The following is a 25896-nucleotide window of genomic DNA, read 5'->3' as shown; positions in this document are numbered from 1 at the left end:
CTATGACAACAGAATTGTAATAGTTACAAACACGATTGCCATACTATTGCAATGTATGGCAAAACATCGTAAATGCATTATGATCACTTGATAAATTCCTGTACTATCTTACAACATAGGTGCCCTTGCATTATCCGATGACAAACATCCACCAAATTCTACATTCAACAGATTTTGTAGGAAGAAGTAAGATATGGTATGTGTATCCTGTCGAAAGTGCACTCTAGCATCTATGTTAACAGTTGATATTTTGTCTTGTCACGGACTTGTTGCCATCGAACCATCAAGCTTGATCAATCATTACAAACCTACCAGCAACAAGTCAGGTCTATGATGGTTCCCCACATCACCAAGTTTATCAAGAAAGTGTCAAGGGATTGAAGTTACCCTTTTAGCGAACACCTCAAGCCATCACTGATTTTCAGTGATCCTTTCATATAGTTTCCACCACTATTTGAATTAGTAGCCACCAATGTCGTTCTGACAGTTGAGTTGGCATCTAAGTCTAGTTCTCAGGTAGTTTTTATCCAGTTTTGTAAAGTAGCCTGCCTCTATAGGTTTGATCCTGGAGGGAAGTGAGCGTACCTGGGTATGACATCCACCAACGTCGAGACCTGGTGGTCTTTTGCTGTTGCGTATCTCCTCGTCTGGAGGGCGTTAATGTCTTGACTGACTCCATCTCGAATTTGGGAAGCTTTGAAATGGCCAAATTCGTGGCAGCGGGCTTGGTCCTGACAGATGGAAACAGCGTCCTTTTGGGTGGTGTGTGTGTGTGTGTGGCTGCGGCTGCTCGTACTTATTCGGACATATGCCGATTTTATTGCACTAGTCCACAGAGATACCATGCCACAATTTAACATGAATACCCCACTCAGACACAGTATACTGATTCCTGACTAGAGCCTTAATGCTGAGCGTCAGGCATGGAACAAGAAGTACCATCTTTTATCGTCTTTTGGTATGACACCGCAGGGAATGGAACCCCCAACCTTCCGCTCTCCGGGCAGACGCTCTACCACTAGACCACGGAGGCACCCATAGGATGAATCACAAGACTTGTTCATAGTAGGAAATGGAGCTTTTCTGCCATCTTGAATCGGAGGCAAAACCTTGTTTCGTGTGTAAACATGGTGTTACGCCATTGGGTCTAGGGTCACACCCTTAACAGGACCCGTGTTTCCAACTCCATCTCCAACAATACGTTTTCTAAACTACCTACATACTGAAGTGTCCTTTCTTCTATACCTGCGATCTGCTGTAGACTGCTCTGACGTGATATGAGTAAATTATACACTGTGAAACAGCAACCAAACGTGTTCAGATGTGAGCAATAGTTTTGACTTGTTTTAGATCTGGACACGTGACTGTGAAGACGAAAGTTGAACATTTATAAAATTTCATAGTGTGATTATCTGCCTGAACAGGAACTCAACGGATAATGTACTTTCTTATTCTCTCCATGTATTTCTCTTTCAATATTTCATGACCCTTATGACTCTTCGTGATCCATGTATGAATATTTGTAGTGGTTTGTGAGATTGTACTGATGACACATAGATACCAAGTCTATTTCCATGCTCAAGCTTTTCTCTTTTCTTCTTTTGTATTTAATCTGCCCTCACAATGATCTTGGCAAGGTGAGGAGAAATGTGGTTTAATGTCATGTTCAAGATTATTGTGATGTGCATGCATGTGTGTGTCCGTGTGTGGCTGCTTGTACTGAGATACTATGCTGCAGTTTTACATGGATAACCCCATATGCTGACTCTAAACGGACCAGTCCTTGTTTCAACCCTTTAATGCTGAACGCCAGCTAGGGTAACAACAAGTACCATCTTTTAATGTCTTTGGATGGAACCACTGACCAGTCAGACACTCTGTCCACTAGACCACAGAGGCAGTAAATGATCTTGGGATACATTGCAAGGTACATGACATGCTACTGTCACATTAAGGACATGAGGGTGCAAAAACAACTGAAAGACACACAAAAAGAAGGAATGCTTTATTTCAATAAGGGACCAATCCTGATTACCTTACTCAGTGGAACAATCTCTTACAATTTACAGCATTACAGATAAATAAATTCTAACCAAATTAATTTAATAAATTTGTCTAAAAAATCAAAAAAGTTTTGTGACTGATTTGGTCCATCCTATCATCAGTTTTCATCATTACAACTAATTCTCTTCGAGACTTCAATACTTCACGGATAGTTTTCATCTTGGAGATCATGACCAAAATAAATCCTTTCCAAAAGTCATCATCTGCATGTTTCAATATTTCAATGTTTAATAAGATAGGAGTCCAACCATTGTAACCTGTGATAAATGGAAGTAACATAACTGAACATGTTTTCAATGGTTAAAATAATACATGAACAACCTCCTACTCGTCCCACTTCTTGTCACAGCAATAATATCAGTGATAAATAGCTAAAGCTTCACAACAGTTTCAGTCCATAAGCAAAACTAAAAGTCTGTATCAAAATACCTGTTCTGGATTTAAATAACAAAAATACAATTCAGCGTGGATATTTGGGTCTCATGAGATTTACACAATCTGGAATACCAAGAATTGAAATACATGCAAATGTGGATTTAAACTCTTTTATCTAATATAGACCATTATAGATTCTTGATTAAATATGATGTTTGTCAAGGACTGAGATTGACAGGAAAAATGTGCAAAGGGAAAGAAGGATGCAGTGAGAAATCAAATTTCTATAAGTACCAAGCATGACCAAAATGTTGCTTCAAACTCTTGTAAAGGTGGGATTAAAATATAAACCAGTGCAAATTTACATAATATTGAAACATGTACATTCTCAATGATTATATGGGCAATATATATTCCTGCATTTCACTGTAAAGATCATATCCACTCAAATATTACTCAATGATCTCCAAAAATCAAATCAAATACAATCAATCATAAAAAGTTATTTTTGAAACCATAGCTATTGCACATATGTTGCAAGATCAAATTCTAAATAGGGTGAAAGGAGCCTTAATTTGGACAGATTCCATATTTGTTCATTTACCTGTAAACGTTTCTGAAGGACCCAAAAAGTATGATTTACCTCCCAACATTACCACATATCACATCCTCTTGTGAGGTTCATGTATACTATAAAAAGTTCAATAGAATATATACAAGTTTCACACCTCAACAAACAGAATATGGTTAAATAATTGCTTTTGAAATTCAGATCTGCTTTTGACATTCAGATCTATATATGTGCCCTTTTTATAAAGTGAGAATCATATTTTCAGAATGACATTATTTCCAACATGTCTTCCTATTCATTCTGTGTGTTGTGGTGCGAATATCGCAGATCTGCAGCTAGCGGTGAGGCATCTTCAGTTGACTACAGCAGATGTGCACATGGTGTTGAGTCCGCACACGCCGCCACCTCGGTACACACGGTAGTAGCCCTGGAACAAACAAACAGTATCAGTTTGCTGCAATACAATCATAGCAATCTAGAGGCTCTGTAGCTCACCTAAGGTGATGTGAAATGTAACGTGGTGATATGTATTGCGATATATTGGGAGCTAAAGTGTTTCACAGTGATTGACATAGATAGTACAAGCAGAACCTATTTTCTACAGGATCAAGTCCAAGTCAGCATGGTCAGTCGCCGACATGAGAGCAAAACCACTCCCGTGTTTTCGCCTTTTTGTCGATCAATTTCAAAGGGAAACATCATTTGTGAATGAATTTCTGTGAAGATGTTAAGTATTGAAACTTTTAATAAATTTTCTACCAAATATACCGGAACCAAAAAAAATGAAAAAGCATATTGCAGTATACCGGTAATACCCTGGAGTCCTACTGTTCAGTATGGCCTGCTACACAAGTGTCCACAAATTTCCTACCTTCTCTCCCACCCATGAAAATCCGGGTACAGAATTGGTCTTCAGCGACCCATGCTTGCCATAAGTTAGGGTGGTCAGGCTTGCTGACATGGGTGATGCATGTCATCTTATCCCAATTGCGTGGATTGATGTTCATGATGTCATTCACTCGATTGTCTGGTCCAGAATCGATTATTTACAGACCGCTGTCATATAGCTGGAATATTGCGGAGTGCAGTGTAAAACAAACAAACAAACAAACAAACAAACAAGTACCTTCTCTCCCCAGTCAGGGCCCCAGCTGTTCTTCACGATCCAGTATGGCTCACTGCCCTCTGTAACACAAACAACACAGTACAATCTGCTCACGTCGCAAAGCCTTCCATACACAGAATGTCACAGATTCTAGTTCATCCAAGAAAACTTATTATACAACAAATAAAGGTCTTTTTGACATTGCTATTAGCAATTAGCATGGTTAGATTCTAACATCTCAAAAGATCACTATCACCAAAACTTAATGTATTGATTATTTTACACCTTCAGATTCAAGAGGATCCGAAATGATGGAACTGGTACTTTGTTTCTTAGACAACGACAAATTCATAGGCCATAATGACATGACTACTGACCGACGCCATAGCCCACAATGAGGACACCGTGGTCAAGGGACTTGGGGTTGCAGAAGATGCTCCAGGGATGAGAGATTCCTCCAAAGTAGAACTGAAACATATATTAGCGTGCACTACAGGAGTTGTCATTATCACAGAGAGTTGTCGACTGTGTGTGTGTGTGTGTGTGTGTGCGTGCGTGCGTGCGTGTTTGTGCATGTGCATGTGTGTTTGTGCATGTACATGTGTGTCTGTGTGTGCGGGTGTGCATGTACGTGTGCATGCGTGTGCGTGACTGACTAACTGTTTGTACTCCAAACCGACCATTGTTGTATATCCTTAATGCTGAGCGTCATGTAGGGTAACAACAAATACCATCTTTTAACATCTTTGGTGATGATGATGATGATGATGTTGTATGAGATTTAACGAGTGCTTCTGGTGTTGCAGATTTCACAAATCTTTGGTATGACGCAGCCACTGATCAAACCGACCTTGATCTCTCTGAGCAGACGCTCTATCCACTTGACAACGGAGGTGGTCGCGCACAGCAGGCATTGTTCTCTCAATAGTTGTCCAACTAAATAAACCACATTCACAGGAAGTGGTTTGTTCCAGAATAACCTCATGCAGTTACTCCTATGTTTTGTTAGCTTCGGACACGCCCGTACATGACGCTGACATTATAGTGGAAAATATAGTTGTAAAATGAACTAATGCTATATATATCTAACTTCATTTCTTTGTATGAAAATTGGAGACACTCAAGTTGCTAATTTCTTCAAGCTAGGTTTCAACATTCTAGTTTTTACCTGCATAGCATTTGCATTGATTCCAATGGAGATGGGTCCATTTTGGGCCAGCCAGGATGCCATGTCTGTAACAAAATAACGTGTGTATGTCCAGGACAAATTCCACAATATATCAACAGGATAATACACAAAACCGCAAGACTCATCAGATACGCCAGGAATACAGCAAGACTCCCCAGACATGCCAGGAATACAGCACATGCCATGAATACAGCAAGACACACCAGACATGCCAGGAATACAGCACATGCCAGGAATACAGCAAAACACACCAGACATGCCAGGAATACAGCACATGCCAGGAATACAGCAAGACAAAGCAGACATGCCAGGAATACAGCACATGCCAGGAATACAGCAAGACACACCAGACATGCCAGGAATACAGCATATGCCAGGAATACAGCACATGCCAGGAATACAGCAAGACACACCAGACATGCCAGGAATACAGCACATGCCAGGAATACAGCAAGACACACCAGACATGCCAGGAATACAGCACATGCCAGAAATACAGCAAGACACACCAGACATGCCAGGAATACAGCACATGCCAGAAATACAGCAAGACTCACCAGACATGCCAGGAATACAGCAAGACACACCAGACATGCCAGGAATACAGCACATGCCAGGAATACAGCAAGACACACCAGACATGCCAGGAATTCAGCACATGCCAGGAATACAGCAAGACACACCAGACATGCCAGGAATACAGCACATGCCAGGAATACAGCAAGACACACCAGACATGCCAGGAATACAGCAAGACACACCAGACATGCCAGGAATACAGCTAGATATTGATATGCAGACAGGATTGTAACAGCTGAGGCTCCTGTTTTAACAAATGCCCCTTTCAAAATAAATCTTTAAAAAAATGTGCATAATGTCAATGCATTACTTTTACTGTCAGTTAATTTCACGATCCATTCCCCATTCAGCCTGCTCTCTTGCCAAGCATGGTATGAGGGGACATTGATATCAGTTGATGATCTAGTGGCATGGCCACTGATAAGGAGGTCATTGGGAGGCCAATGAATTTCCAACTAGTGGAAAAGATGATGCAGCGTTAAGCAATATATATTTGCTGAAATAGATTCCCAATACATACAGCCAAATATTCAAAACATCGAAGAGAACATAAATGGAACTGTCTTTGAATCTGCCTAAATATGGTAGTAGCATTGACTTACCATCTTCATTGCTGGAGATGTTGACAGCACCATTGATCTTGACTACAACCTCTGATTTGTTAAAGGCACATTTCTCATCCTCCCCGTCATATTTGTAATCACCTTCCGTCTCCAAGCCACCTAGATATGAATCATACAAAGTGTATTATGCGCATGTGTGTATCATATTCAAGACAATTTGGTCCTTTCCAATACTGCTCTCACAAGTGACAAGATACTTAAGGACAACAGTTATTTTCGCTTTGCACATTCATGGGAGATAACTGTGTGTGGTGTCAATATAAGGTTAGAGTATGAATAGCAGCAGGTTGTAATATCTTCTGATTGTTTTCCACGCATCAGCTATGACAGTTGGTATCAGCTATGACAGTTGGTATCAGCTATGACAGTTGGTATCAGCTATGACAGTTGGTATCAACTGCATGTTTTTTCCCATGTAGGTGGCGTAAGAGATTCCTAAAGATCTGATGACCCAAAAACATCAAACACACATACCGAAGATCAAAATTACGCTTTAGCAGAGGGACAATCAGTGATGATAGGTACAGCTGTAATGTATAATATGGGAATTTTTCATAACATATGAATACACAATGCCATTTAGAAGGTGGTCAAATTTTACAAATATTAATTTGGGATAACACTTTCTTTTTTTGGTTCTGTGTCTTTGTTTGTTGTTTAACGCCACACTCAGCAATATTCCAGCTATATGTCAGCAGTCTGTAAATAATCGTGTCTGGACCAGACAATCAAGAAATTAACATCATGAGCATCGATCTACACAATTGGGATACAATGACATGCATCAACCAAGCCAGTGAGCCTGACTACCCGATCTTATGGCAAGAACGGGTTGCTGAAGACCAATTCTGTACCTGAATTTTCATGGATGGGAGAGAAAGTAGGAAACTTGTGGACATAGTCGGGTTTTACTGAAAGGATGGGTTGCTGAAGACCTATTCTAACCCCGATCTTCACGGGTACAATGCGTCTGTGTCGATGTGCCTACTCTTGTTATTTGACTACAAAGTAACAGATATTCGACTGAAGCAACCTGCAGACAGTGCAGCAGGTGGTAAGCAGGATAAAACTAGTGTCTTGTGACTGTGGACATGATGAAGCTGTGTCTCAACATTTGTTAGAAAGACATTCAATAAACCACACACGAAACTCACGACACTCAAGTTACCATGGTTAAACCAGCGTTCCCGTTTACCGGTAATTACCAGTTTTTTACCGGTAAAATGAGGCTTGGACCAGTAATTCATGTGCCTGCCAGTCCCTATGGACTAGCAAATAAGGTACTTATAAATCTTTGTTGTTGAACAAAACATTGGTGATATTCATATAAGTACATTTTCAAACAAAGTCAGCTTTTCTGTTACCATCAGGGTTTCCCCTTGTCTATTTCTAGGTTAAATATCCAGTTGTAGCGGCTTTTTCGCGAAATATTAAAAAATAAAGAGAAAATTGTGACTGAAGTTTGCGTGAATGACGTACAGTTCTAACAAAGTTACTTCAGAGATGCCGTCTTTGCACTGAACATGAAGTTGAATGAATTAAAACCAAATAATTTTCATACGCTTTTTCATTTGTTGAAAGTTGGGACTTGCAAAAATTAGTTGGGACTGGTAATTTTTAGAGTTGCAAGTCCACAAGGACACAAGTCCACAAGGACACAAGTCCACAAGGACACAAGGACACAAGTCCACAAGGACACAAGTCCACAAGTCCACAAGGACACAAGGACTGGCAGTTTCAAAAGCCAGCGGGAACACTGGTTAAACTAATGGTAAACCACTGTCTCCTTAGGAAAATATTACTTACAGCTATGCATAGAAAAAACAAAGAATAGCGATGATGCAACTACTATTAACTAATACAATATTATATTAAGAAATATATAAAATTCTATTTAAATGCTGATGAAAGCATGAACATATTTCAAATTGTCGTTCTTTTCTCTTCATAGAACATCTGTGTAAGGCTTAAAAAAATAAAAGAATTGGTTCTCAGGCAATGGTTTTTGAAAATATAGTGTGGGCGGGCGGTGTCTTTTTTGTTGTTGTTCAAACTAGTATGTAACCAAATAAACAGTTGTGTTACCAAATAAACAATTTTGTACAATCAACCTGGGAAAGGGCCTATGTACAAAATGTATTCCTTGATGAGTAAAATACTGGAATACAGTATTTGACTACCATTGGATTTGGAATATTTAAGGGTTCTTTTGTTGTTGTTTTTAAAAATGGCAATGAAAACAAACGTGCAGCGAACTTTACGATGATGCGGGTGGTGCCTGAGAAGCAAGACTATTTTTTTCAGCCTAACAAAGACAAGAATTTTAACTACAATCACTTCAACAACATGTTTCCTACCCAGTTTCATGATGGACATGTAGGCATTAGAAGGCAGTCCACCATTACATCCCTCGTCCAGCTTGTCACAGTCCACCAGCTCTGTAAACAAAGAGACAATCAGGTTCACAGCAATGGACTACCTGACATTAAGAACTAAAGAATCTCCAATGAAGCAGGTTCAGCTAGAACTGTTGTCCTTGTATGAGATCAAGCAACTCCAACTCCAATCCTATGATATTTTCCAATCTATATACTCACCGCCAAAAGAAAAGTTAATATATGAAGACTTACTCATATTTAAGAGATATTTGATTGGTTCAATGCACAAACAAATATACTGGTATGTTGTGTGAACCGACGCTCATGAATGCATCACATGTGACATCATAGATCCATGACTTGAGATGCACCATTTGTCTCGTGTAGGATTAGCGTGTAAAGTTTGGAAATCACGTGCAGTATATCGTTATAAAAATATAGATACTATGTTGTAACAGTTGATTGTTTGTTAGGTTTGTCATTAATTGGTACACATTGGAAACATCTCTTCTTAACGTATATACTTCTCGATATGTTTCTATGGTTTGCGTTTCTTTTGGTAGTGGGGTGGTCTGGTAGCCTAGTGGTTGAAGCGTTCGCTCGTCACACCGAAGACCCAGGTTCGAATCCCGACATGGGTACAATGTGTGAAGCCCATTTATGGTGTCCCCCGCCGTGATATTGCTGGAATATTGCTAAAAGCAGCGTAAAACCAAACTCACTCACTCACTCACTCTTTTGGTGGTGTGTACAGCAAGTGAAAGGATACTCCTCAACTTTTGACAGGGATACTGAGATATTTCATACTGCTACAAACCTTAAACAGCAGCTTAAGGGAATGCTGTATTATTTACTTATTATCTGTAATGATGCTGAACATGAGTCAGTGTCAAGGCAATATTGAATGTTATTTGTATTGCAGCTTCTCCCAGCAATCAGTCACATTCAGTGCCTGCATGGACACTCAGGGTATCCCTATCAAAAGTTGAGTAGCATAGGTTCAGTTATTCTCACTGATAGCAGAGAGTTTTTGTTGACATCATGAGCAAAACCCACACAATTAGGGTATGACGGTATACAATCTGCCAGGTCACCCATTGTTACCACCCAATCCTCAGTGATTGTCTTTTGTGACAAGTAGGGTGTACAGGGACCTATTCTGCCTCGGAAGTGTCACAGGGGTACAAATGGTGTAAAGCTCGGCTGTTACCTTGTTCTGAGAGGGAGATGAGACGTTTATTCTTGATCTGCCATTGTCCCTCAATGTTACCAGTGGTGGAGAAAGCCCAGCAGGAACCACACTGTCCCTGAAGACAAGACAAGGCAACATGTGAAACATCAAATACAACATGTGAAACATCAAACACAACATGTGAAACATCAAACTATTTTCAACATGTGGTTGGTTGCTTTGTTGTTTAATGCCGCAATCAGCAATATTCCAGCTCTATGACGGCAGTCATAAGCATCGATCCACGTAATTGGGATTGATGACATGCATCAACCAAGTCTGCGAGCCTGACCACCCGATTCCGTTAGTCGCCTTTTACAACAAGCATAGTCGCCTTTTGCAGCAAGCATGGATTGCTGAAGACCTATTCTACCCCGGATCTTCACGGTGCTTTTCAACTTGTGAAACAGTGCAACTAATTTCAACATGTGAAACATCAAACTATTTCCAACATGTGAACAGACATATTTCCAACATGTGAAACATTGCAACTTTTTCAAACATGTGGAACATTAATCTATTTCCAACATGTGGCATATCACAACTATTTCCAACAGGTGTAACATTGACATATTTCATAAATGTGAAACATTAATCTATTTCCATCATGTGAAACATCAAACTATTTCCAACATGTGAAACATCAATCGATTTCCAACATGTGAAACATCAATCTATTTCCAACATGTGAAACATCAATCTATTTCCAACATGTGAAACTTCAAACTATTCCAACATGAGACACAAGGCTGTCAATAAGAACAAGATTCTGATGAAACAATATCCTTCACTTGTCTGAAAAGTTCCCAATTTATTCTCCATCTACCTTCTGTGCCATCATCAATATCATCTTGTTTCAATTGAAAATGGAGTGAGTGAGTGAGTGTTTTGTGCCCAAATTCCAAATTTGATAGTTCAGCAGTGCTGTTAATGTCTTCTCTAGGACATGATGAGATGTATTACATTTCTGTTACACAGCAAAACCGAAGTATGCCTACCTGCTGATTGGAAACTCGTCTCCCTGGTGATTTGTTTGATATGAATCTGTTCCGTTATTTAATGCCTTCAGCATAGTTCTCTTAGCAAATGACAACAGGAGCATGAAGGGGGTGGGTATTGTCTTATCGGACACAGTTCTGATAAACATAGGAATTTTTCATCCTGAAGACTTACCGTAGGTATGTCCGATTTGATCTCTCAATTTTACGCCTAACTGATGATACATGTCATCGGTCCCAATTGTGTGGATCGATGCTCATGATATCAATCACTGGATTGTCTGTTCCAGACTCGATTATTTACAGACCGCCGTCATATAGCTGGAATATTGCTGAGTGCGGCGTTAAACAACAAACCAAACCAAATCCTACCAGAGTTGAGGAATACATTACCTGGTTCTTCACTGGTGTAACTGCACCATGATCTCTCCAGTCAAAGGCTTTTGGGGTAGCTCCACGGGGGATTTTGGCTCTGTACATTGTGGAGGCACCATGGTTGGGTATCTTGTCCCAAGTTGTCTTGCTGAGGTATTTCTGTTTGAATTCCTTCTCTGCAAACATTATATAAATAATGCAAAATACAAAATAAATAATGCAAATTAATACAAATAAATACTATCTTTGGGTGCATATGGTTGGACGCTGTAGTCAGCAATATTCCAGCTACATCTATAAAAATATCAAATCTGGACACAACAAACAAGTACATGAAAGCATGAGCAATGACCTAAGCTATAAGGTGAGTGAGTGATTGAGTATGGTTTTACGCCGCTTTTAGCAATATTCCAGCAATATCACGGCGGGGGGCACCAGAAATGTGCTTCACACATTGTACCCATCTCGGGAATCGAACCCGGGTCTTCGCCGTGACGAGCGAACGCTTCAACCACTAGGCTACCCGACCGCCCCAAAACTATTTGGACAGAGGGAAACACAATCAGTCAAGTCACCGGTTCTGACACCCCATCTCTCCAGTCAGCTCTTTGAGTACTTTGGACCTTTATTTAGTCCCAACAGGGCACACTATTTTTGACAATGAATTTGGATGGATTTGATTCTCACGTGTAAGATCTGCAAATTTGGTAGCACCATATACTGCTGTTCCTTGTTCAATCTTGTTCAGTTGACGAGCAATTTTCATGTTCTCACAGAAGATGGCAAATCTCTTGACCTCCTCTGAAATATGAATTAAAAAAATCAAATAAGTTAACTCAGCCTGTTATAATTGAAGGTAAAGGAAATAATAAGGTGCAGAGTGCTACAAATACCCAAAGCTATTTACCATCAGAAGAAGTCATGGTTTGTTTGTTTGTTGTTTAACACCGCACTCAGCAATATTCCAGCTATATGACGGCAGTCTGTAAATAATCAAGTCTGGACCAGACAATCCAGTGACTGATATCATGAGCATCAATCCACACAATTGGGATACAATGACATCCATCAGGCAAGTCAGCAAGTCTAACCACCCGATCCGATTAGTCGCCTCTTACGACAAGCATAGTCGTCTTTTAGGGAAGTCATGGTAGAACTGAATGAAAAATAGGAGAGCTCTGCGCAATTGCCAGTTTACTTCTCTGTTATCACCATGTGGAGCAATATTCCAGCTATATCACTGTAAATAACCATGTTTTGGCCAAACAAAACAGTGGTTGAGCATGATCCCTGTCTTGAAACTATTTCGTCCTTCTAATGCACTATTCTATAATATTTCACCAAAGAGATTGATCCCTACCTTCAACTGTATCGTAAACCTTTCCATGTTTGATCGTGAAGTCCTTGAAGTGTCCTCCATGACAGAGGTCATGACCATCTCCACCTAGGTTGCCACGTCCATGTTTCTGAAAGTCGTGGTCGCCTCCTCCAATCAGAGGCTTTGTCTTTCCATGTTTCTGAAAGTCGTGGTCGCCTCCTCCAATCAGAGGCTTTGTCTTTCCATGTTTCTGAAAGTCGTGGTCTCCTCCTCCAATCAGAGGCTTTGTCTCCCCGTGTTTCTGAAAGTCGTGGTCTCCTCCTCCAATCAGAGGCTTTGTCTCCCCGTGTTTCTGAAAGTCGTGGTCTCCTCCTCCAATCAGAGGCTTTGTCTCCCCATGTTTCTGAAAGTCGTGGTCTCCTCCTCCAATCAGAGGCTTTGTCTCCCCATGTTTCTGAAAGTCGTGGTCGCCTCCTCCAATCAAAGGCTTCGTTTCACCATGTTTCTGAAAGTCGTGGTTGTCTCCTCCAATTACATGTTTAAATGCTCCCAGCAGTCCAGTCCCAATATGCTCCAGTAGAGGGTGAAGGTTATCAGGTATAAAATCTTTCTTCTGACGCTTCAGCAAAGGCTCAACCTTATTGGTCAACAGCTGTGCCTTGTTCTGCTGGTTGGGGAGACCAAACAGTGGGAGTGTCTTGTCAGGTCCAAGAAGTTCCTCTAGCCGTGGCGTCTTGTGCTTACTAAGGAGGTCCTTCAGCTTACTGGCCAGGTCATCCTTGAGTTCTGGTAGAGAGTCGCCCACCTTGACACCGGCCAACATTGGTTTCAGGAGCTCTTCAATCTTTGGAATTTGGTTAGAAACAGGAGCAGCTGGTTGATCATTCTGTTGATAGAAATCTACATTGGGACTGCGGCCAACTGGTTACACTGAACAAGGGACAAGAGGTCTACTTCCAGAGAACAAATAAATGTCAATTAATTACTCAACGATATCAAAATCTCATTAGAAAAGGGCAACAAAACAACATGAAAGAGCCTGAATCAGTCTTCCATTCGACATCTCTGACTGGTCTCTGTAACATTACATAATGACCCAGAGGGCAGGCTGCACCTCGTCAGGACGGTCAGCATCTCATCTACAACCTGCTGAACTACTGACAGGAAAGCAAGATTTGGCGAATTCATGAACTCAACAACTTTCAGGCATTCTGTTCTAAAATTTTGCTTTTTCTATTTTTTTTTTTGGGGGGGGGGGGGGGGGGGGGGGAGAGAGACTGTTCTAGGTGACAAAAAAACAAGAAGACTTAAAGTAAACTATGAACAACGGCTTGCCACATACTGGTTGTAAACACAGCGACGCTAATACTGGTTGTAAACACAGCGACGTTAATACTGGTTGTAAACACAGTGACGTTAATACTGGTTGTAAACACAGTGACGTTAATACTGGTTCTAAACACAGTGACGTTAATACTGGTTGTAAACACAGCGACGTTAATACTGGTTGTAAACACAGCGACGCTAATACTGGTTGTAAACACAGCGACGTTAATACTGGTTGTAAACACAGCGACGTTAATACTGGTTGTAAACACAGCGACGTTAATACTGGTTGTAAACACAGCGACGTTAATACTGGTTGTAAACACAGCGACGTTAATACTGGTTGTAAACACAGTGACGTTAATACTGGTTGTAAACACAGTGACGTTAATACTGGTTGTAAACACAGTGACGTTAATACTGGTTGTAAACACAGTGACGTTAATACTGGTTGTAAACACAGTGACGTTAATACTGGTTGTAAAAACAGTGACGTTAATACTGGTTGTAAACACAGTGACGTTAATACTGGTTGTAAAAACAGCGACGCTAATACTGGTTGTAAACACAGTGACGTTAATACTGGTTGTAAACACAGCGACGTTAATACTGGTTGTAAACACAGTGATGTTAATACTGGTTGTTAACACAGTGACGTTAATACTGGTTGTAAACACTGTGATGTTAATACTGGTTGTTAACACAGTGACGTTAATACTGGTTGTAAACACTGTGACGTTAATACTGGTTGTAAACACAGTGACGTTAATACTGGTTGTAAACACAGTGATGTTAATACTGGTTGTTAACACAGTGACGTTAATACTGGTTGTAAACACTGTGACGTTAATACTGGTTGTAAACACAGTGATGTTAATACTGGTTGTAAACACAGTGACGTTAATACTGGTTGTAAACATAGTAAATGGCTCCCACGTGGAGGTCATCTAAACTTCAATGCCACTTCCTTTACTTGCCTGTTGGCCACATTTCTCCGACTCCAAAGTGAAATTGGGTGTCTTCCAGGCTTGGTACAATACCTTGTAGCTGCACGCAGTTGTCTGAATGTTAAAAAACATTGTGTGAAACCATACATAATTTATTAATGTTTTCATTCCTTTTCAAGACATAATTTCAAACAGCTAAAAGAAGGGTAACAGGATCCCTAATTTTCTAAACTCCTGGTAAAGAAGGACCATTATACAGGCGACTGCTGACTACTATGTTACAACATAGCAGCAACCAGGCCCTGTGGCAAGCATTGAATACTCATATGCTTTCTTAAGCATTGCAGTACTAGTTTCAAATTAATGACTTCCATTCCACATGTTCCAGACTATGCTTTAAAAATCAGTCAATTTTGAATCAGTCATACAGTCCGTTACAGTAGTTTTCTGTTAAACTTTATTGGTTGCATGATTAGAAAACATATTCCGCTGACAAATGTAACACGACAATATTAATATTTCCTTTTTCCTTTTCCTTTTCGTTATCTATCGTGTAGTTGTCCAATTTTCGACCACGAACGTTTATACTACCCAATTTCGTTTATCCGACATACTCGTTAATCCGACATATTCATATGCAACCAACAATGTCGGATTAACGGGACTTGACTGTATACTAAAACACTTTGAAAACACATATGCGATTTATTTGTAAATATTTGGCATAAGACAATCAAACATGATAATGTCGTCATACAGGTTCAAATCTCATTTGATGTGCGTGAAGATGGGCTTGAGCAAAAAAACCCATCTTTTCTGATTTCGAGTTAAAGTTGATTGAGCGTTTTCATTTCGTTTCAGTGTATTACTGTTCTGTTGAGCAATGTGTATATCCTACCACAGGCTTGTCAGCCACAGCACAGTCCTCCAGTCCCTTGCCCTTGTTGGCTGGACTGTTTCCGCACGTTGTGTCCACCATACTCACAGAGAAGGTGTACAAGGTTCCGGCAACTAGCTGAAAACAAACAGTTTGGGTATACATAACAATGTTCATTGTACTACTGACAACATCCTGGTGAGGACTATATCTGGATCATTAATCCTTTGGTCAACTAAAGAGACAAGAAATTGTCGTAATGAACTACATCCGTTTTTGGAAGAAGCAACCTTACAGGTGATGTGATGCCCTATTTTCAGCAATATGACCCCATGACCATTTTGAAACCGTCAGGACAAATATACTACCCAAGGAAGTTAAAGAACACCTAACTTTTCATATGACTAGTTAATCACAATGTGAACAAAATACCATGAACAAGGGAGATGGTTCTATTGATATACATCTTCTTTATTACAATGAATGCAATGTAGATACTAGCACCGCTATCAAGCAAGTGATGTACAGAAATGTGATGTTGGAAGGCTACATACAAGTGAATAACTGATGCTTTCACAAGATTGAATGATGATAGATTGATGTTTACACAACCGACAAGGTTGAGGTATGAAGCCTGATGATGAATACTATGCCACATGTGGTATCAAACTCTGTACTGTGTCAATATTGACAGTAGACCTGGTAGACAAATCACCTGTTTGGCCACTTAAGAAGTTAAAATACCATGCCACATGCAGTATCAAACTCTGTACTGTGTCAATATTGACAGTAGACCTGGTAGACAAATCACCTGTTTGGCCACTTAAGAAGTTAAAATACCATGCCACATGTGGTATCAAACTGTGTACTGTGTCAATATTGACAGTAGACCTGGTAGACAAATCACCTGCTTGGCCACTTAAGAAGTTAAAATACCATGCCACATGTGGTATCAAACTGTGTACTGTGTCAATATTGACAGTAGACCTGGTAGACAAATCACCTGCTTGGCCACTTAAGAAGTTAAAATACCATGCCACATGTAGTATCAAACTGTGTACTGTGTCAATATTGACAGTAGACCTGGTAGACAAATCACCTGTTTGGCCACTTAAGAAGTTAAAATACCATGCCACATGCAGTATCAAACTGTGTACTGTGTCAATATTGACAGTAGACCTGGTAGACAAATCACCTGTTTGGCCACTTAAGAAGTTAAAATACCATGCCACATGTGGTATCAAACTGTGTACTGTGTCAATATTGACAGTAGACCTGGTAGACAAATCACCTGCTTGGCCACTTAAGAAGTTAAAATACCATGCCACATGTAGTATCAAACTGTGTACTGTGTCAATATTGACAGTAGACCTGGTAGACAAATCACCTGTTTGGCCACTTAAGAAGTTAAAATACCATGCCACATGCAGTATCAAACTGTGTACTGTGTCAATATTGACAGTAGACCTGGTAGACAAATCACCTGTTTGGCCACTTAAGAAGTTAAAATATCATGCCACATGTAGTATCAAACTGTGTACTGTGTCAATATTGACAGTAGACCTGGTAGACAAATCACCTGTTTGGCCACTTAAGAAGTTAAAATATCATGCCACATGTAGTATCAAACTGTGTACTGTGTCAATATTGACAGTAGACCTGGTAGACAAATCACCTGTTTGGCCACTTAAGAAGTTAAAATATCATGCCACATGTAGTATCAAACTGTGTACTGTGTCAATATTGACAGTAGACCTGGTAGACAAATCACCTGTTTGGCCACTTAAGAAGTTAAAATATCATGCCACATGTAGTATCAAACTGTGTACTGTGTCAATATTGACAGTAGACCTGGTAGACAAATCACCTGTTTGGCCACTTAAGAAGTTAAAATACCATGCCACATGTGGTATCAAACTGTGTACTGTGTCAATATTGACAGTAGACCTGGTAGACAAATCATCTGTTTGGCCACTTAAGAAGTTAAAATACCATGCCACATGTAGTATCAAACTCTGTACTGTGTCAATATCGACAGTAGACCTGGTAGAGAACCCACCTGTTCAGTGACATGCTCCACAGATTGTGCCACTGCTCTGTACATGCTGTTGACCCTGGAGTTGTGGTATTCCACTGCAAACATGACCGCAGCCTGAACATCTTTGTCCAGACTGGCTGGCTTCACACCACCCAGGACGGTCGTAGGCTTGCAGGAGTAGTCAGTTAGAGTCCTGGTTCTGGTCCAGGATTGGTCGTACACGGTCATATGACACAACTCATCCTGTCAGGAGGATAATAAAGAGAGTGAGTACGGAACACCCCTTTCTTAGGCAATGTATTTATAATTCCTTGATTTCTGATTCCAGCAACAATGAAAATGAAAAGTAAATATAAAATTAAATTGATTATTTTCAGCTTTTGGGTATTGCAGGTGACTTATTTTTTCCAGTGTCCATGAGTGTTCCAATATTCTCCCATATAGCCAGTTAGCTATATTGCAGCTACATCAAAGATGGAGGCCAACCACGATGTCAACATGGCCGACTACCTCAAAAGATTGCACCTAAAGAAGCTATCACGAGAACAGGAGTTAAGTGTACACAGATGCCAGCATGTGCAATAAAGACTACTCAGATCCGAAAATTAGTTAATGATTATTATGTCAGTTGAGATTTTCAAGAAATTTTTAAACCAAGAATCCCAAGTCATTACACCTTGGGGGCAATGAGTTTCAGGAACAATCCCCTTTTCCATGCATGTTGATGGCCACAAAGTGAGAATGGACAACAACGTATTGTGTCTACCAAGATAAGAACATGGTCAGGAAGCCTCCTACTGCAGAGGTAACCTTTGATGGTTTACATTCCTGAGGAACCACAGCCCTGGTTTAATATACTTACTGTCCCTCCATTTGTAACACGAAGAACAATCTTATAGTTGATCCCAGACACAACCTGCAACATATACAAATCACTGTTGGTAATGATGTACAACAGAAGAACAAATTGAAACAGATGCATGTGTACAATAGACACATGTAATAGTGCTGGACGGGCAACTCGGGTCGGGTGGGTACTGAGTAGGACCTAGGTAACCACAGGACTAACATGACCTGTGGTTAGTCACGTTATATATTGTTTAATGACAAAAAATATCTGGAACTCCATGGTAACATCACAAGCCGCCAACGTTCAATTTCTTTCTGACCATGCGATCCATGAAAATCTGGGGTAGAATAGGTCTTCAGCAACCCATGCTTGCTGTAAAAGGCAACTATGCTTGTCGTAAGAGGCGACTAACAGGATCAGGTGGTCAGGCTCGCTGACTTGGTTGATGCATGTCATTGTATCCCAATTGCGTGGATGGATGCTTATAATGTCAATAACTGGATTGTCTGGTCCAGACTCGATTACTTACAGACTAACGTCATACAGCTGGAATATTGCATAGTGCGGCGTTAAACAACAAACAAACAAAATCTGACCATACACCCACTTCTTCTGACCTTTATAGGTTTGAATAAAGATAAAGCTTCAGTCAACTTCAGTGTATGCATGACCAGATCACTTTATACGTGTATCTAAATACATTTTGCCAGGGCTACAGTCAAACTATATTCCCAATTGGACATTATGTATCCAACTCTTGAGACCTACAGTAGGTACCCGGGTAGGGTCGGGTAATTGGAGGTCAGAAACCGAGGTAGTAAATTTGGACTCGTCTCAGCCCTAACATGTATCCAAGGTTATACATACAAAGGTAAAAGTAGTCTCCTTGTAAAAGTATATGAAAAACCACGCCACCAGACATGGTTCAATAAACATGAAACAGAAAGCTATCTCAGATCATGTAGATCTGAGAATTTATTACTACATGTATTATTTTGAAAACCATGAAGTAATATTATTGCTTATCAACAGTGGCTATTGATTATGTAGACACCTGTTAGTGCTATCCTCAGTTTAAATTGTATTGATGGTACCCTTCATATATCACTGTATGATCTGAAACTGTATAAAGTGAGTATTTTAGCAATATTTCAGCAATATTACAGTGGGGGACACCAGAAATAAACTTCACACTTTGTACCCATGTGGGGAATCAAACCCGGATCTTCAGCGTCACGAGCGAAACTTAAACCACTAGGTTACCCCACCGCCCTGTAAAAAGTGAATTTAAGTTGAGTTAATCATGTAGACATGAGGCCACACTGCCATGAACAAGTGTCCGTACATCTTATGGGTTTCCAATGAGTTACATGTGAGCTAATCAGCTGTTTGGATGAAAATTTGATTCAAATCAACCGGGGGCGAGTGATTTCAAATTGCTTTACATGGCACCTGCAATGATGCACTTGCAGCCATTTACTGTTAGCAACACCATGAAATATCCATAAAAGAGGTTAAGTTCTGTGGTATCAGATACATTGATCATTAATAATGGTGATACAAAAGTTTGGTTAAGAATGACTACACAGAAAGATGAGCAAGGATTTATATGGACCTGCTCAGACGCTGATATTCGTCTCCATGTCTGCAAACAATGCCAGTACAAATTCCCAAATTTGAATTAAATATTTTCAAATTCATGTTGTAATAATTATAACTAAGACATAATTATCATTCCTTATATATATAATGTGGAAACACACGAGGATATAAACCTGATAAAGTCTTGAATAATCAATGTACAAGGTGTAAAGCCACTCAATGAAGTAACTTTAGAAACCGTGTGTGAATTAATATAGTGTTTGAGTGAACCACACTCATTTATCATAAAGCGCCAAATCATTTGCAGTGATGTATGTCTACAGAGCTACCCACATGGAAAACCCCTGCCAAAACTTATTGGGAACCTAAGTTAATATTTTATTGAACATGCAAACATTGCATCGAGGAATCATGCTGTGTATGCAGCTTACAATAGTTCTTGTAAGATGAGCTCATTTGCATATTTAAAGGATAGTGATACCTAGCTTACAGGATTGGTTTACAGCATCGATAATACTTATATGATAATTATTATTACTCAATACTGCGTGGTATGCATGGTATAAGAGAACAGGTTTCAAATATGAAATGAGCACATTCAGTGGTAACAGTGTAAGATAGCATTTGTGAAAAGTTACTTGAGACATATACAATGATATAGTACATATAGTATCAATGTCATGAGTTATCAGGAAATCTTTGTGCATATGGTCCTTCTCTTGATCAGGTCAACACAAGGTCACCGAGCTAGGCAGTGACAGACTGCCTGTCACGTGCCCCAGGGCAACCATAAAATATAGTTTGTTGATGTGTCTTGTACTTGTTGTACCAGTAAAAGGGTTATAGAAAATTCAAAATAAAAAGTTTGATGTAATCAAACATGTTAATTTGTCCTGATTGATTTTCAGTGAAGTACTGACAAAGCTAAACTATCAGCACTAACCAAGCTAATACCATTCTACATATTAAAATTAATGATTAAATGTACCTGACAAAACAAACGTCTAAACTGAATTAACTCTAAGGCTGAATAAATAGGGCGGTGGGGTAGCCTAGTCATTTGCTAGTGGTTAAAGTAGCATTTGCTCGTCACGCCGAAGTCCCGGGCTCAAATCCCCATATGTGTAGCTCATTTCTTGTGTCTTTGCTGTGATATTGCTGGAATATTGCTCAAAGCGGTGTAAAACCATACTCACTCACTAAACTAAAGATGGTTTTTTTTTTTACATGGGATAGGAGAGTGATGAAAATAAACATTTGTTAAACATTAAAAAAAATCATTTAACATTAAAGAACATGAATTAAATATTATAATTAACATATTATAGCTAAAACGGTACCTCAGCAAATGTCACTGAGCAAAAACAGCACCTCGTCTAAAGTGGAAACGGCTAACTATTTATTTATTTATTTGTTTTGCCTTATTACTGAAATAAAGTAAATTCAACTCACATGGTCAGTTGCCAACACAAATAATTGTGAAATGTTAATCACATTAAAACAAGTTGACACTAGAAATTGGTCTCTACTTCAATTTACTCACTGACACTGATTGGGAGGCGCAACTACACTTATTATGAAAACATCAAATGCGTTGAAGTTTTAAGTAGTTTTACTCAAACTAACTGAATGTCAAGCTGAAACTATATTTAAGATGAATAACAGGGTGCTGTCAGATCACAATTATTCACAATGTCCTTTCAATGTGTTGTATGCGAGAAGAATGTCAGGCAAACTCAACATGCTGTATCATGTGACAACTGTGACCAGTGGACCCATCGTGTTTGTGGTACCAGACTTTCTGAAGCCCATTATAGAGAAATTGGCTGGACTAGAGAAGACTTCCCTTTCCGCTGTTTAAGATGCATAGATCCTGTTATAGAAGAGGTGACTGGTTACATGAACTTTGGTATCAGTTTACAATCAGAAGATTCAGAAGAAAGGAGGGTACCAGACATCAACATTTCGGCACATTGAAGATGACAATGATATTTGTTGAAAGAAACAAGAAAACGATAAAGAGTAACTGTGAGTAAAGCATATATACTACTACATAAATAGTTCTTATCATTATTAAAAGTAGGGGTGCCGTTATCCCCCAGACAATCAATTAGTAGCGGTTTTCACCAAAAGGTGTGCTGTTTTCGCCAGAGAAATCAGTGACATCTTGGTGAGGCGCCGTTTTAGCCTGCACCCTTTACAACCCCCCAACACCCCCCCCACAACACGCACACACTTATTTTCAACGGGTTATAGCGAAAACGGCACCTCAGCAAAACGTCACCGGGCGAAAACGGCACCTCGACTCAAGCGAAAACGGCACCTCGTCTCGAGCGAAAACGGCACCTTATTTTTTTTACCTTGGTCAAATAAATGATATTAAACTGACATTGTAACTTGCAAAGGCCAATAATTGTGAGATGTTAAAACAAGTTTACATTAGAAATTAGCCTCGGCTCCAACTATAATCCAACTTAGCTTATACGCAACTCAACTTATGGTGAAAACATAACATGCTTTGACGAAAGATAATAGAAATTAAACTCACATCGTCTCTTACAAACACAAATAATTGTGAAATAAAACAAATAAGAAATTAGCCCCCTACTCCAATTTACTCACCGACTTTTATTCACTATACGCTTTGAAGTTTTAAGTACCTTTACTCAATTTAAACTGAAACTGTATTTGAGAGGCCTAACATGGTGCTGTCAGATCACAATTATTCACAGTGGCCTTTCGATGTGTTGCATGCGAGAAGAATGTCAGAAAAAAAATCAACACGCTGTATCATGTGATAACTGTGACCAGTGGACCCATCGTGTATGTGGAACCGGACTTTCTATGGCCCGTTATAGAGAAATTTGCCGGACTGACTTCCCTTTCCGCTGTGTGAAATGCGAAGCTACCGTCATTGAAGAGGTGATCGGTAACTTTGATGTCAGTTTCCAGTCAGAAGATGCTGAAGAAATGAGAGTACCAAACCTATCGGAAATTCACACTACGGCTTCAGATGTACTCTATACATCAAATACCATGTAAATAAACCATATATATTACCACAAAAATCGTTGTTATCGTTATTAAAAATAGAGGTGCCGTTTTCGCCCGACACATAGTAGCCGTTTTCGCCAAATGCGGTGCCGTTTTGCTGAGGTGCCGTTTTAGCCTGCACCCATTTTCAACTACCTGACAGGAGTGACAAGTAATTTTTATTCATGTCAAACAGTAATCACAATGTCAAAACAAACAAACATAACCATACGAACAAACATAAGGTTTCATGTTGAGTACTGCAAGGAGACCCATCACATGCAGTCAGATTTAGTGAGTGAGTTGGGCTACATCAGTTTCGTTTTCCTTATGATGTGACACAACCACACTAATAATTGAAGATCACAGTTTCACGTTCATGAACGATTAACTTCCGTAAGTGACTCGTCTACACTACAGCTGTTCTAAACTAAAAACAAAAAAAGGTCGGTTACCGACGGGTTTGTTTTTTTTTAATTTGCATGTCACATAAACGATGAAACGAATTTATTTACTGTCTGATTTGTTGAAAACAGCTATTTGCACTAAACGGTAGATTTTAACTTCCGCCCTAACCAACTGCCTCGATGTTTTTGATATATCATCCTGGAAGTAACATTATAGGCTAGGCTACCATAAATAATATTCTACTTATATTAAAAATCATTTATGTCAGGTTAGGTTAGGGTTAGGCCGCCCTAAGCCACGCAAAATCTGAAGCAGGGGTTACGGATGGAACTAGTCACATTAAAGTAAAAGGTAAACAAATGACACTTACCTGCGTTGTTGCTGACTCAATCGTAACCATTTGTCTCTGAGAGTTTTCCTTTGCATTCACCGTGTCAAGAGCAAATTCGGCCATATTTTGGACGTCATCCTTACTGATATCCGCATTTTCCCAGCCTCCTACTAGCTTCAGGTTACCATACGATCCATGACCGTATATCAGAGGCAGAAACGACAACAAGATGCAAAGCTTCATCTTGCTACACAACAGCGTAGCTTACTTTGATGACACCGTTTCGTCTCGTTCAACCTACTTTTGATCACGAGTTTACCAACAAACACGCCATCTGACGGATCGAGTTGTAAAGGGACATAATTCTTCACTTAGCATGCTCCGTGTTGTGGAATCCGTCTTGACTTGAGTTCGAATCTGATGTTATTCGAACATGCTATATGTTACATGTCTTATTCTGTTTACACGAGTCTGTAGAAAACGTTTTGTCAGCTGAGTTAGTGTAAGCCCAAAGGCTATGTAAAATCGTCTTACCTGTTCTAAGATATTACTGTTTGAAACCAAGGCATGTAACTGCATACATACGAGTTTTAAACTGTATAAAGAACATTGCTACGACCAAATATACTGAACAACAAACGTTCCTGTGATACTGATTAAATGTAATGCAAAGTTATGTTTTTTACCAAATCTGAAACAATTTCGGTTTGCAACAGATAAAAGACTCCTGTAAGTGTTCAAATGGTTTAATCTCATAGAAAAACATGAACATGCCAAAATGTCAATTTACAAATCAAACGCGTGTGTGTCCACCTCTGGTTGCGATGCAAGCAACACATCTTCGTCTCATGGAATGGACCAGGCGTCGCACAAAGTCCTGTGGGTTATCTGTCCATATCTGCTGGAGCATGTTTCGAAGTTCCATGAGTGTCTGTGGAACACTTACGTGGTTGACGTCAAAGGCGCCGATCAATCTCATCCCACATGTGCTCGATTGGTGAGAGATCAGGGGAGCGAGCCGACCAGGGGATGACATTCACGTTGTTTTGTAGAAGAGAATCCTGAACAAGTCGAGCAATATGAGGCCGTGCATTGTCATGTTGAAAGGTAATGCCTGGGCCATGACGACGCAAAAACGGTAGAACAACAGGGCCGATGATCTCGTCGCGGGAGTGCTGTCCATTGAGATTTCCCTCTACCACTATCAAACGGGTCCTCTGTCTTGCTGTAATCCCACCCCATACCATAACGCTGCCGCCCCCGAACCGATCTTCTTCCATGACACAATGATTGACGCTACGTTCACCTCGACGTCGGTACACTCGAATCCGTCCATCACTGTGGCTGAAGTGAAAACGAGACTCGTCAGTGAATAGAACTTGTGCCCCACTGAATGGCCGTCCGGCGTAGACGCTGTCCGCACCACTCTAGACGTGCTTGACGGTGGTTTCCTGTCAAAATGGGACGTCTGGCGGGTCTTCTGGCGACAATCCCTGCACATCTGAGGCGACGACGTACGGTTTGTGAAGATATTCGTCGAAGGCCAGGGATGCTTCTTGCAGTCACTGTTGCTGGCTGGAATCGATTTCGTAGGTGTGTTGTTCGAATCCAGTTGTCGTGTCGATTATTGGTTACGCGTGGCCTGCCACTCAGGGGATGGTCTCTGACTGCATTCGTC

General features: G+C 40.1%; 1 protein-coding gene across 3 annotated transcripts; it reads right to left on the bottom strand.

The window, feature by feature from the left end:
- Positions 1-1990: 1990 nt before the first annotated feature.
- Positions 1991-24543, bottom strand: LOC124131860 (cysteine proteinase-like). Of its 3 annotated transcripts, none has more exons than XM_048403563.1 (16): positions 24258-24543; positions 18857-18910; positions 18016-18237; positions 15978-16094; positions 15110-15193; positions 13002-13692; positions 12849-12950; positions 12176-12289; positions 11507-11664; positions 10095-10191; positions 8864-8944; positions 6486-6605; positions 5284-5348; positions 4493-4583; positions 4137-4195; positions 1991-3437 (listed from the first exon to the last, which is right to left on the bottom strand). In XM_048403563.1, the coding sequence occupies exons 1-16, from the start codon at positions 24459-24461 to the stop codon at positions 3363-3365; spliced, it is 2334 nt and encodes a 777-aa protein (XP_048259520.1). In that variant the 5' UTR covers positions 24462-24543; the 3' UTR covers positions 1991-3362. The 3 variants fall into 3 exon arrangements, with proteins under 3 accessions (XP_048259520.1, XP_048259521.1, XP_048259519.1); XM_048403564.1 differs by having other exon boundaries at positions 12849-12918; positions 13330-13692; XM_048403562.1 differs by having other exon boundaries at positions 12849-13692.
- Between the last annotated feature and the right edge of the window lie 1353 nt (positions 24544-25896).

The sequence above is a fragment of the Haliotis rufescens genome, unplaced genomic scaffold (assembly GCF_023055435.1).
Source record: "Haliotis rufescens isolate VD_foot unplaced genomic scaffold, xgHalRufe1.0.p SCAF_3, whole genome shotgun sequence".
Lineage (NCBI taxonomy): Eukaryota > Metazoa > Mollusca > Gastropoda > Lepetellida > Haliotidae > Haliotis > Haliotis rufescens.
Note: the sequence above shows the minus strand (reverse complement) of the source record. Positions and strands in the feature narration are given on the sequence as shown.

What these genes read in the sequence shown, in the direction of transcription:
- LOC124131860 (XM_048403562.1), bottom strand. Translation starts at nt 24,461, where the DNA reads ATGAAGCTTTGCATCTTGTTGTCGTTTCTGCCTCTGATATACGGTCAT. An exon ending in CATCTCCCTCTCAGAACAAG is followed by an intron (nt 8,945 to 10,094) that starts GTAACAGCCGAG and finishes CTTTGTTTACAG; the next exon opens with AGCTGGTGGACTGTGACAAG. An exon ending in CATTGTGGGCTATGGCGTCG is followed by an intron (nt 4,196 to 4,492) that starts GTCAGTAGTCAT and finishes TTTGTGTTACAG; the next exon opens with AGGGCAGTGAGCCATACTGG.